Consider the following 13,663-nt stretch of genomic DNA (forward strand, 5'->3'; position numbering starts at 1 on the left):
ACACACACACACACACACACACACAGCAGATTAACACGCACACAAACATACATACACACACACACACCCACACACCTACACGCACAGACACACACACACACCTACACACACAGACACACCACCCGAATCCAACAAGTGATAACAAGAGAACAAGTGGATACTTATTGAGGATGTTATATATCTTATATACTTATATAATGTATATACTTATATACGTCTTTACTTTGATACCATCTGTTGGTAGAAAACAGGAAGAAGACGACATCAACAGACTGACGGCTTTCTAGACTTCGTATACTGGATCAGTTATTAAATAAACATGTAAAACCTCCATATATTCTTATATATATATATATATATATGTATATATGTATATATACTGTATATATATATATATATATATATATATACACAGTATATCGGTTCAGTACGATACAGTGGTGCCACGGTTCGGTACGGTTCGGTACGGTTTCAATGCAGCAAAAAAGCAGAAAAGCCAAATCCTCTCTGGTGAGACTCAAGGGGGCGTGTCTGAGTTGATTCTCTGTTTGGGCTTTTGTTTTCTTTTACAAAGCAGGAATGATGGTCTGGAGAAATGGGCTGGTGAAGGAGTAGTGTCACGGGGCTCAATAGTATTCAGCATGTTGGTGCAGCCTGGTTTATCACTAGAGGAGGGATGAACCTTTAACCTGTTTGAATCAGGAGGGAACAGATACCGAGACACTGCGGGAGAGTTTGTAACCAATATCACGTGACTATTCACGTACACTGGGTTGATGGTGCCGGTGTAAACAGGAAGTAGATTGGTTGCTTACTTAAAATAATATGACAGAGTAATAAAGTAGTCTTTAATAATGAAAGGTCGTGTTTGATACTTAAGATCTTCTCTAAAATCTTCCTCTATAAACTCAAACAGACAGTTCGTGGAAAGTTTTAGAAGTTTTATTTTTCAGACTTAGTACCGTATTGTACCATGTAGTACCACATACTACTCATTTAAAATTACAACCTCAAACTGCTTTTTCTGTATCAAATTCTATCCACTTGAACATCTCACTGACAACATGAGAACATTTAAAAAGAGGAAAACATCTCCTCAGTATTTGACCTCTGGGTTCTCTGTGTGTTCTCGTTCTGCAGGAGAACCCGTACCTGTGCAGCGATGAGTGTGATGCCTCCAGCCCCGACCTGTCTCACCCTCCTCAGCTGATGGGAGACAGGGAGAGGGGGGGGCTGATCACCTACTGGCAGACGGTCACATGGTCACGGTATCCTGAACCCCTATTGGCCAACATCACTCTGTCCTGGAACAAGAGCCTGGAGGTTGTGGACGACATCGTCGTCACCTTCGAGTACGGCCGACCGACTGGCATGGTGCTGGAGAAGTCTATGGACAAAGGTGATTGGTCCTGGGGGGTCCAATGAACACCAGCTGGTACCAGCATGTGGGGGGAAGGGGGGGGTCGAGTCGGTCCAATGAACACCAGCTGGTACCAACGTGAGATCTGGTCTCTGATCTGGATCAATACAAACAAATAATCCCACATGTTGAAAGTTCACTTGATTGAGCCTATTCCTGTTAAAGCTAAAGCTGCCCTTCAAAATAAAAGCTACAGACGAGCCAACAACAGCACCACTTCAGGAGACTCTTGGGGACCACTGTGCCCTGGGAGGTGACTAACAGGTGTAGTTGAGCTTACAGTAGTGCATTATGGGTACTGTCATATACATGTACTACCTGGTAGTACTGTCATGTTCCCTCCAGACACTCTGAATGATGTGTTAGTACCTGGTAATACTACTACCCTAACTACCTGGTAGTAGTATTACCAGTACTACTACTAGTAGTACTTGATGTTGGACTATAGAAATAGACTTGATTTTGACAGTACTACCTGGTAGTACTATCTGGTAGTACTACTACAGAATCTGACGGGGCTTCACAGACCCAAACCAGAGAAAAGTACACGGACCAGTACTGAGCCACGAGGATGCCAAATCCACATGTGACCAGTACGTGGTTGGTTACTGGTAACTGGTAATATGAACCATGTTACCTGGTAATATGAACCATGTTAACTGGTAATATGAATCATGTTAACTGGTAATATGAACCATGTTACTGGTAATATGAGCCATAATAACCAGTATTTGTGTTGCAGGTGTCACGTGGCAGCCGTATCAGTTCTACGCTGACGACTGTCTGGAGGTGTTCGGTATGGTTCCTAAACAGGTCTCAGACTTAGCACCGAGTAACTTAACCCGGGTCATCTGTACCGAGCAGTACTCCCGCTGGGTCGGAGCCAAGGTGGGTAACTGGTCTTGACACTGGTCATACTGGGAACCAGATAACACTAATGAGTTTATAGAGTGTTATTTAAATGATATGAGTCACTGAGAATAGAGATTGAACAATAAGCAGAATCAATGGAGGACAAACATGTCAGCTGGCTGTCATGGTTCCACCAACAGGAGGAGAAGATGATGGTTTTCGAGGTGCGAGCTCGGTTCGGGGTGTTTGCAGGTCCAAAGCTGATCAACATGGACGCCCTGTACACCCGGATGGAGACCACGAAGGGTCTGAGAGACTTCTTCAGCTTCACCAACCTCCGACTGAGACTCCTCCGCCCGGCTCTGGGAGGGACCTACGTCCAGAGAGACAACCTGCTCAAATACTTCTACGCTATTTCTAACATCGATGTACCTGCAAGGTATGTACAGACTAACAACCAGCTACACCTGAGAACACCTGAGAATACCTGAGAACACCTGAAAACTCCTGAGAACACCTGAGAACACCTGGTGTGTCTTTGTGTGTTTCCTGCAGGTGTAAGTGTAACCTGCATGCGTCTCAGTGTTTGTTACGTGATGCGACGCTGCAGTGTGACTGTGACCACAACACAAGTGGACAAGACTGTCAGCTCTGTGGACCAGGGTTCAAATCCCGCAGCTGGAGACCAGGATCATACCTGACGCTGCCCAAAGGCACTGCCAACACCTGTAAGTACCAGAACACACACACACACACACACTGCCGACACCTGTACCTGTCAGACAGCACACACACACACACACACACTTGTATGTACTGAACACACCACATTTACTCAGAGATCAGTTGGTGGACATCAGACAGAATAAAACAGTAACATGTGTCTCTTTCAGGTGAGACAGCAGAAACAGCAGCCAGTAAGTACTGTTCACCTGTTTACCTGTTCACCTGTTTGTCACGTTCCATTTAATCCCCACCTCCTCCTTCACTAATGTGGTTAGTGTTGCATCATCATGTACAAATACTAAAATACAACAACACAGTAAATTAAATCAGGTGGAACTGAAATACTCAAATGAATGTCAAGACTGATTGGTTGTATTACATCATCAAATCCCTCGCTCTGATTGGTCACATGAGTGGTCAGTTAAATGGTGCATTCTGGGAGAAACATCTGAGTTAATCTGTCGTTTAGAGCAGTGTTTTTCAACCTTTTCTGAGCCGCGGCACATTTTTTACATTACAAAGATCCCGCGGCACACCAACAACCAAAAAAGTTACAAAATGACACCTTTTAGCATAATACTGCATATCTGCCATGGTGTCAAAGTCAATCACAGAGAGGGACAAAATTAAAAATTGGGACTACGTTGAGGGCCAAATAGAGTCACCATCTAATAAACAGGATAGAAGGGATATTGGACAAAGTGCAAAAAGAATACATGTTGAGGTAGGCCACATTATTTTATGCATACGTACCAGAGCCAGATGTTTGGCATCTTTTCTTGGCTGCCAGTTCATTAATATCTGGGGTTAGGTTCTGTGGAAACCCTCAAGATGGAGTGAAGGTGTGTGTTAAGGCATTGTTTTGGGGGTGACACTTGGAAACTGTGCAGCGCCCTCAGAGTCACACTTTGCCTTGAGTGTCATTACACTGGAGGTCTATCAGCTCCACAGGTGCTCTTTCCACTTCAACTGCAAACGGATTGCTGAGCAGTTCAGATTTAAATTGCTGAGCTGCAAAGTCGGCAAATCTCCGAGTGATCTCTGTGCCAAGTGCACCCAGTTTATCAGCAACATGCGCAGTCGGGAACACATGGAGACTTTTACTGCATCGCACATGTCTGTGATCATACATGTCTGTGATCACACGTCCCTGTCCCTGAAGCTGCAGGTTTAGCGCAGTGAGTTGCTTCGTTATGTTGCACATAAAGCCAGCTCACATCGCCACTTCTCGTCCCGGAGCTCTGTGGTGTGGCGGGCCAGTTATGATAAACATATATTTTCTGGCGGGCCGTTGTACCGAGGGCCGGATATATGCTGACAATTGAATGACAAGTCTCTCAATGTGTTGATCCTTACTCGGCATTTCATCTGGGTTATTTTGTCCAGGGCCCAGTTCAGAGTCTGTATTTTTACTTTTCAAATATTTCTCCATCGCTGTTCGTCTCGTCACCGCAACCTCTCCCATCATTTCATTCTACTGTCCTCCATTAACACGTCATTACTGCGCTACCTACTGCCACCCACTGGCACGGAAGAGTATTTATTACTTAGCCAGACACTATGTTGCAGCTCAGACGCTCAACAATGGCAAAGTATTTGCAACAACTAAATCATATTTTTTTGGACTCATTAAGTGAAATTGGACATTTTCCCACGGCACACCTGACGATCTCTCACGGTACACTGGTGTCTGGTTTAGAGACAAATGGTGTGTGTTTAATCTGTGTTAGTCAGTTTTACCTTGTAAATCACCTCACACTCACAAACACATACACACACACATACACGCACACACAATCACAAACACAGACACACATACACACACACATACACACTCACAATCACATACACACACACACTCACAAAAACATACACACACACACACTCACAAACACATAAACACACACCTACACACTCATAATCACATACACGCATACACACACACACACTCACAAACACATACACATACACACATACACACTCACAATCACATACACACGCACACACAAACACATACACACACACACTCACAAACACATGCATACACACATACACTCACAAAGACATACACACACACTCACAAACACATACACACACACACACTCACAAACACATACATACACACATACACACTCACAATCACACACACACTCACAATCACACACACATACACTCACAATCACATACACACATACACACTCACAATCACACACACACTCACAATCTCATACACATACACACATACACTCACAAACACATACACACTCACAATCACATACACACGCACTCACAAACACTTACACACACACTCACAATCACACACACATACACACACACATACACAAGTGATAACAAGAGAACAATCTGATTCTTATTGAGGATCTTATATATCTTATATACTTATATATATCTTATAAATATCTTATATATATATTTTATATACTTATATATATCTTATAAATATCTTATATACTTATATAGATCTTATATATATCTTATAAAGAAAGAAAAGAAACCATTTTTATTGTCATATACATATACACATACACGAAGTTTGCCTTCTGCATTTGACCCATCCCTGTATATAGGGAGCAGTGGGCTGCCATACTTATATATATATTTTATATACTTATATATATCTTATATATCTTATATATATATATTTTATATACTTATATATATCTTATATATCTTATATATATATATTTTATATACTTATATATATCTTATAAATATCGTATATACTTATATAAATCTTATAAATATCTTATATACTTATATATATATTTTATATACTTTTGTTTTTATATACTACTATATGTTAAGTTGATATTCTCGTTACAGACTGAGTGGAATGTGTTTCACTGATTGGCTCGTTGGTTTCAGGGCTCAGTAGACTCCAAAATTAAGTGTTTAAGGCTTGGTGGGTTAGTCTGTGTTTAAATATTCATTGTTATTTATCATTATGTTTGAACTGCTCACACAAACAACTTCAAACTCCACAGTGGGCTTCACTCTGGTTCAGGAGAAAACACCAGAGGATAACTTTGACCTGAGCCTGAGCTCTACAACCCGATAAGATAACATCGTTTGAAGCTGACAGAAACCTTAACAGTGTCATGACACGTGATCTATTTTGAAGTCTACTGCTGGCCTCGTGGTCTGAGTCAGGTTTCTGGGACTTCTCCTATTCAGATTCTAGTAAACTGAACATTTTGCAATATTTCATGTTCTGCAAAGAGTTGAAAGAGTAGAAAGCTGAGATTCACTAAAGAGACGTAACTCTTCTTCTCTGACAGCGGATTCTAACTCAGCAGCATCTGATAGACCTTCTGCCCCATCAGATGGAGTGAATGACACTACTGCAGCTACTACTACAAGTGCTACTACAGCTACTACTACAAGTACTACTACCACTACTACTGACAGTATTATAACTCCTGACACTACTACGACTGACGCTACTGTACGTGATAGTACTACCCCTACTGAGAGTACTACTACTACAGCTACTATAACCAAATATACTACCCCTATTGATAGTACTACTACTACTACTATAACTGAATATACCACCCCTACTGACGGTACTGCTACTACTACTACTATAACTGAATATACTACCCCTACTGACAGTACTACTACTACAGCTACTATAACTGAATATACTACTCCTACTGACAGTACTACTACTACTATAACTGAAAATACTACCCCTACTGACAGTATTACTATGACTGCTACTATAACTGAATATACCCCCCCTATTGACAGTACTACTACTATAAGTGAATACACCACCCCTACTGACAGTACTAGTATAACTGAATATACCACACCTACTGACAGTATTACTACTACTTTAACTGACTATACCACCCCCATTGACAGTACTACTACTACTATAACTGAATATACCACCCCTATTGACAGTACTACTACTACTATGACTGAATATACGAGCCCTACTGACAGTACTACTACTACTTTAACTGAATATACCACCCCTATTGACAGTACTACTACTTCTAACACTATTGACACTACTACCTCTACTCCTGACCTCACAACAACAGACAGATCCACAACTATTTTTATATACATGTTGACTTTTGATGCAGAGTCTACAAGCACAGTGAGTCTTCCTACTGTCACAAATACAGCCAGTACTTCTACTACCACTGACAAATTAAGTATTACTACTGCAGAAACAAGTACTACTAGTGATGTATTTGACACTGACAATGATCTCACCATCAATAGCATCATGACTGATACGAGTTCTAAAACTTACTTCATTAGTACAAGTGATACTGGTGACTTTCTGAAAGCTAGTGTATATTCTACTACTACAACAGTTGACACTGGTACAACAGTTTTTACCACTGTCAGTAGTACTGTTAGTACTACAGATGCGTTTCCAGACTTTAGCAGTACAACAGCACCTACAGTGAACACATCTTCATCCAGCAGTCCAGCTCTGGAGACTGGAGACAAACCAGCTCCCACAGTACCAGACACCACCACTCCCAGTACCACTATTAGCATCTCCAGTTCCACCAGTACTAACAGCCCCACTATCCCAGGCCGCAGTACTGACTCTGAGGTGTCTATTTCTGACCCAGTGACTACGCCCTCTGACTCCACCTCCTCACCAGACAAGAAAGACTCCACCCTCTCTGGGATTGGTACTACGAACTTGATCACCAGTACTACCTTACCTGCTGATGGGTCTACAACATCAACTGGAACACCAACAACAACCATCTCAGAAATAACCCCAGCCGGTGACAGGGCTTCATCTGGAGATACTGCATCCATTGGGTCAGACCCAACCAAACGGGCTGGAGATGCTCCACCCGCAACAGGAGCTAACACAACTTTTCCTGATGTTCCTGTAGACCCTCTGATCAATATACCTCCTCCTGATGTACCACCTGTTGATTTACCTCCTATTGATGTACCAACGGAAGTACCACCTCCCAATGTCCCTCCACCTGAGGAATCACCATCTAATGTATCTCCTCCAGATGTACCTCTTCCCAATGTACCCTCTCCAGATCTGCCTCCTGCAGATGTACCTTGTCCTAATGTACCTCCTTCAGATGTTCGTCTGGATGCTCCCTCCTCTAGGACTCCAGATATCCGGATAGATATATCTTCTCCAGATTTACCTCCCCCTGATGTACCTTCCCCTGATGTAACTCCTCCAGCTGTATCTTCTCCAGATTTACCTTCCCCTGATGTACCTCCCCCTGATGTACCTTCCCCTGATGTACCTCCTCCAGCTGTATCTCCCCTTGGTGTACCTCCCCCTGATGAACGTCCTCCAGATGTACCTCTTCCAGATGTGCCTTCCCCTGATGTACCTCCCCCAGATGTACCTCTCCCTGATGAAAGTCCTCCAGATGTACCTCCACCAGATGTACCTTCCCCTGATGTACCTCCCCCAGATGTACCTCCCCCTGATGAACGTCCTGCAGAGGTACCTCCTCCAGATGTACCTTCCCCTGATGTACCTTCCCCTGATGTACCTCCCCCAGATGTATCTCCCCCTGATGAACGTCCTCCAGATGTACCTCCCCCTGATGAACGTCCTCAAGATGTACCTCCTCCTGATGTACCTCCCCCTGATGAACGTCCTCCGGATGTACTTCCTCCTGATGTACCTTCCCCTGATGAACTTCTTCCGGATGTACCTCCTCCTGATGTACCTCCCCCTGATGAACATTCTCCAGATGTACCTCCTCCAGATGTAACTCCTCCTGATGTACCTCCCGCTGATGCTCCTGAAGAATTATTGTTGCCTCCTTCTGAAGGAGGAGGTGATGCTGTACTAGACATAAGCACCACCAACTTAGATCCATCTGACCCTGCTGGTGATTTGGCCCCTGTTGACTTCAGCTTCCCTTTTCCGGATGATCCAAATTCAGCTGACCCTGAACCAGATTCTGGACCAGTGCCTGTTGGTGATCCTGGGAATGTTCCAGATGATTCCCATCAATCTGTTGTTGTTGCTGAAACAAATTCAGTCGATTCTGGACTGGATTCTGTCTCAGCAGGGCTAGATACACAGGAAGCAGGAAATGGTGGAATGGAATCAACTAGACGAGATTCCCCTGAACCAGATACTACAAGTGCTGGTCTAGATTCTATACCGGATTTTCCTCCAGCAGTAGATGATCAAGGACTAGATTCGTCTGCAGCTCAGATGAAAGGAAAGTCTTCCGGAGAGGATTCAGCTGCCGGTGGACCAGCAGAAGGTTCAGAGTTGGATGAAAAGAAAGACTCTGAACAAGAGGAGATGGGCAAACCAAAAGAGGAGAAAGGTACGGAGAATAAAGTGTACAATATATCTCAGAACACTGGCTGCAAATTCAGACATTCTTTCTTATTTACTTTGAGCTTCATTCTTGAACTTAGAAAAAGAAGCTTAACAAAAAAAATAACAAAAAGTGCAGAAGGTGACATGTCGTTGTTTGACGTCACATATTGTGGCGTTCTTCAGTGAATGGATTTACGCCATTGTCTTGGAGATGAGTTAGTAGTTGTCATGTGACCTCATTATATTTGGCTGAGAGCTTCAGAAAGTTGGACCCTGTCCTGGGTCCAAATATATGTGGATGCTGCACAAATACGAAACAATTTCTACATCAGTAAATGATGTTCACTGTGATAGATTACCGACATCAAGCAGGTCTCAAGTAAGTGCTCATTTATTCTTGGAGGATGTTACACATGAAGTACTGGCAACAATGAATTGATGAGCTAGAGTCTCAATAAAGAGACACAATGCTGAAGAAGATGTATTTTTCTACATGCAACTGAAAACCTGCAGATAGACTCTGTAAACTTGAGTTTCTATCAGAGCAGCTGCAGCAGAAGCAGCTTCACGTGTTGATAAATCAAACAGTACTCAAATAAACTTCTTTCCTACACATTTTCAAATCTTTCCTTCTCTGTTGAACCAAACAGTCACTCAGGCCAAAGAGGAAACAAAAGAAAAAAACAAGGAGAAAGATGACAAAGGCTACGAGAAAAAAGGTAAACATGAAGAAACAGTCGTAGAAGAGCCCCCTACTGGCTAGTAGAGGCTGACCTTATGTGGGAGTATTAGTAGTACAAGTAGCAGTAGTAGTAACAGTACTTAAAATACAAAGACCTGCTGCTCCTCGCTTGTCATGAGTAGCTCAGTAGCAGGTCTGACCCCCGCTGACCTCTACTGCTACATGCCCGTTACAATGGTTACACATATTGTTTTGTTTCCAAGCGACCCAGAAGATTCTGATTCCAGGAGGACCAAAGTTCAGTCAGCTGTCCAAAATTGCCTACGTCACCTTCCAGGGTAAGACCACCTCTGACAGCCTGACCCCCTTCACCTGGTCCCTTTCACCTGTCCTGACCCCCTTCACCTGTCTTGACCCCCTTAACCTGTCCCGGTCCTGGAACAGATTCCATTTCCCTCTTTAAATGGACACCACCACATAAACCAAGTTGTGTTCCTGTTTATTTTATCCACGAACAGCAGATGCGATCGTAAACGGGTTCCTCTCATAGACCTTATTTAAGAAGTGGACCTGGTCACCGTACCGCCACCCATCGGTTGGTGGACGGTTGTTGTGTGGACAGCATTGTGTGGGGGTCGCCACCTTGTTTTTTTTGCACACGTGACACGAGAGGGCGGAGCCAAATACTAACGAACGCTGTTACAAATGTTACAATTCACTGTGATGAAGTGAATTGTAAGTCACAAGAGGTTCAAGTTGAAAGAATACTCACTACAGATGAAATACAAGACACAAACAAACACACACCTGTCTCCTCAGCCTTCATGTTGCTCTCACCTGTCTGTCTGTCACCCGTATGTGGGTGACAGACAGACAGGTGACAAATTGATAATAACACGTTATTATCGATTTAACACATTCATTAATTAATGCTGACAATTATTTTATCGTGCGTTAATGCAGTTTTTTATTGATTATTAAGTGGACATTTTTAACACAAGAACCGGGCAGCGAGCGGTGAACAGCTGTGTTTGTGTGGCGTCACTTCCTGCTGCTGCTGCAACTCTTTATTAGCATAACTTCCTCATGCAGGTTACTGCCATGGTATAGACTACAGGTTCCATGCTTCACCTACATTCCCCTGGGTCCTAAGTCCCTCCATGTACAGCTTCTTATCACCCTCTATGTACCAACGTACATTTATAACAAATACCACACATATTACGGTAATCAGCGTTGCATATGTGTCTGACCAAAATACCAAAAAAAGAAAAAAAGAAATGATGAGTTTTTAAAGTGTTTTTGTTTGTAATATGTATAATAAGCATCATTTAGTTATCACTACTGAGAATTTAACAAACATAAAAACATGACGTAGATAGGTTTGCAGTTTTCAAGGTGTATATTTAAATTGCATCTCTTACACACATGAAGATAAAGTTGTGAACACCGGCTGAATATTTTTAATCAGAATCATTATAACTGTGTTATAACTGCTGCTGTGTAAAGGGAATACTGCTGCTAACAAGAACCTGATGTGTTTAAAGTGTTTACACCAAATGTTATTGACCTTTAGTTCATATAGCAGCACTTTCAAAATAAAAGTGAGCAATACACTACTTTTGAATTCATTATTGAACTTTGCGCATAACAATGAGATTAATCGCGATTAATTGCAAAAAAATCATGCAATTAATCGCGATTAAAAATTGTAGTCGTTGCCCAGCACTAATAAATACACTATGTTGCACACGTAGAAGATAAAACTAAAAACAAAACAGAAAATCATGTTTTATCCCAAATTTAGTTCCAGGAACTCGTCTCCTAGGTAAGTGGAAAACAGAGGAAGCAGGTAAAAGAAAAAGAGCAAACACGATATGATGCAACACTTCACTTCAGTTATGATGTCATATATTACTTGTGAGGTCACGATGCGTGAAGCTGTGTCCAGGTGTTCTGACAGGTGTATCTGTGTCTCTGTCAGACTGCGAGTGTAACGGCCACTCGAACCGCTGCAGCTACATCGACTTCATCAACGTGGTCACATGTGTGAGCTGTAAACACAACACACGAGGTCAGAACTGTCAGTACTGTCGCCTCGGATACTATAGAAACACCTCACTGCCACTGGAGGACGAGGACGTCTGTGTTGGTCAGTAATACACTCACACACGCACATACACACATATACGCACACACAGACACACCCACACATATACACATATACACACAGTGGTGATGATGGTGATAATAATAATGATGATAGTGATGATGATGATGATGATCATCATGGTGATGATGATGATGGTGATGATGATGATGGTGAAGACGTCTCTGTCTGTCCTCAGACTGTGAGTGTGTTGGGAGGGGCAGTGCGTCTCCTCACTGCTCTGACTCTGGTCTCTGTCAGTGTAAAGACGGAGCAACAGGGAGGCGCTGTGACACCTGTCTGCCTGGATACACCTGGAGAGAAGGCGGGGCCAGCTGCACAGGTACATGGGGCTTAAGGTTGAGGTCAGAACCAATCTTGATGTTATCAATAATATTAATAATCAATCCTTGTTGTCCCTCAGTGAACGTGTGTGATGAGGAGCGTTTGATTTGTCAGAACGGTGGAACCTGCGTCGACCTCCAGCGCTGCGTCTGTCCGGACAGCTTCACAGGTAAACACACATCTGTACGATGTCACAGCTCCGGTAATGTGGGCGGGGACTGATGATGTCACAGCTCAGGTGTCATGATGATGTTGTGTGTGCAGGTGCATTCTGTGAGAAGAAGGTCTGTCTTAAAAAGAGCGGTTGCCTCAACAACGCTGGGAGCTCCTCCTCTCCGACCTCACACCTTTACTTGCTGACTCTCAGTCTAATCTCCTACAACCTCCGTTAACCATGCCCACATACCCCGGGCCACGCCCACTGATGACATGTCAGAGCAATGAATATTGAAGAGGATGTAAATGTTTGTTTGAACAGGAAGGGAAATGACACATTGGTCCACCTGGATTCACTTGTGAGGAAGTTTCTTCATCTCCTGTAACGTGTTGAGTCATCACATTTAAAGACTAAATAAATGTGTCTTCACTTTGTGAACCGAGATGAGAAAATAAGAAAAAACTGTGAAGAACGTTTCACATTCAAAGCCTTTTATGTGGATGAATCAGTGCTGATGGTAAATGTAGTCCATTTAAGCCTCAGTATAGTCTCAGCTCACTTCAGTACAGATGTGCCTACATGTACCAGGATGCATTGCGTGTGGATGCAGGAAGAACAACAGGAGAACTCAGCTGTCTGGGTCAATATACTGATAAAATACACTGAGGAACTACATTTCCCATCAACACTGAAAACAGAAGGTGTGTAAACCAACATGAATACTACTAATTATACTATGGACACAAATGTTTCTGTTGTGTTTGGCTGGATTATGTGGATTAATAAATGGCAATGTAATAAAGACAATACTAATATGTATCTATATATATATATCATTATATATAAAGTGTGTGTGTGTATGTTATTGTTTTTCTTCTGTTTTTCTTTTGCTGTAATTTGTTCTTTTTATAAGAAAAAAATAAACTTTTTTTTATTTACGGTCAGTATTGTTTTTACTGGAGACTAAGTATTGTTTTAACTACAGACTAAGTATTGTTTTTACTGCA

General features: G+C 42.5%; 1 protein-coding gene across 1 annotated transcript; it reads left to right on the forward strand.

Annotated features, from left to right (window-relative positions):
* Positions 1 to 1,140: 1,140 nt before the first annotated feature.
* On the forward strand, positions 1,141 to 13,093 carry LOC116377288 (netrin-G2-like; the record flags this gene model as incomplete). The annotated part of the gene is made up of 9 exons (XM_031838888.1): positions 1,141 to 1,399; positions 2,163 to 2,308; positions 2,473 to 2,711; positions 2,828 to 3,000; positions 3,166 to 3,189; positions 11,990 to 12,157; positions 12,354 to 12,497; positions 12,579 to 12,668; positions 12,764 to 13,093. Coding segments are annotated over 9 exons (1,371 nt in total), but the record flags the coding sequence as incomplete, so codon positions are not given.
* Positions 13,094 to 13,663: the final 570 nt, after the last annotated feature.

This window comes from Anarrhichthys ocellatus, unplaced genomic scaffold (genome assembly GCF_004355925.1).
Source record: "Anarrhichthys ocellatus isolate YVR2014 unplaced genomic scaffold, GSC_Weel_1.0 scaffold1097, whole genome shotgun sequence".
Classification (NCBI taxonomy): Eukaryota; Metazoa; Chordata; class Actinopteri; order Perciformes; family Anarhichadidae; genus Anarrhichthys; species Anarrhichthys ocellatus.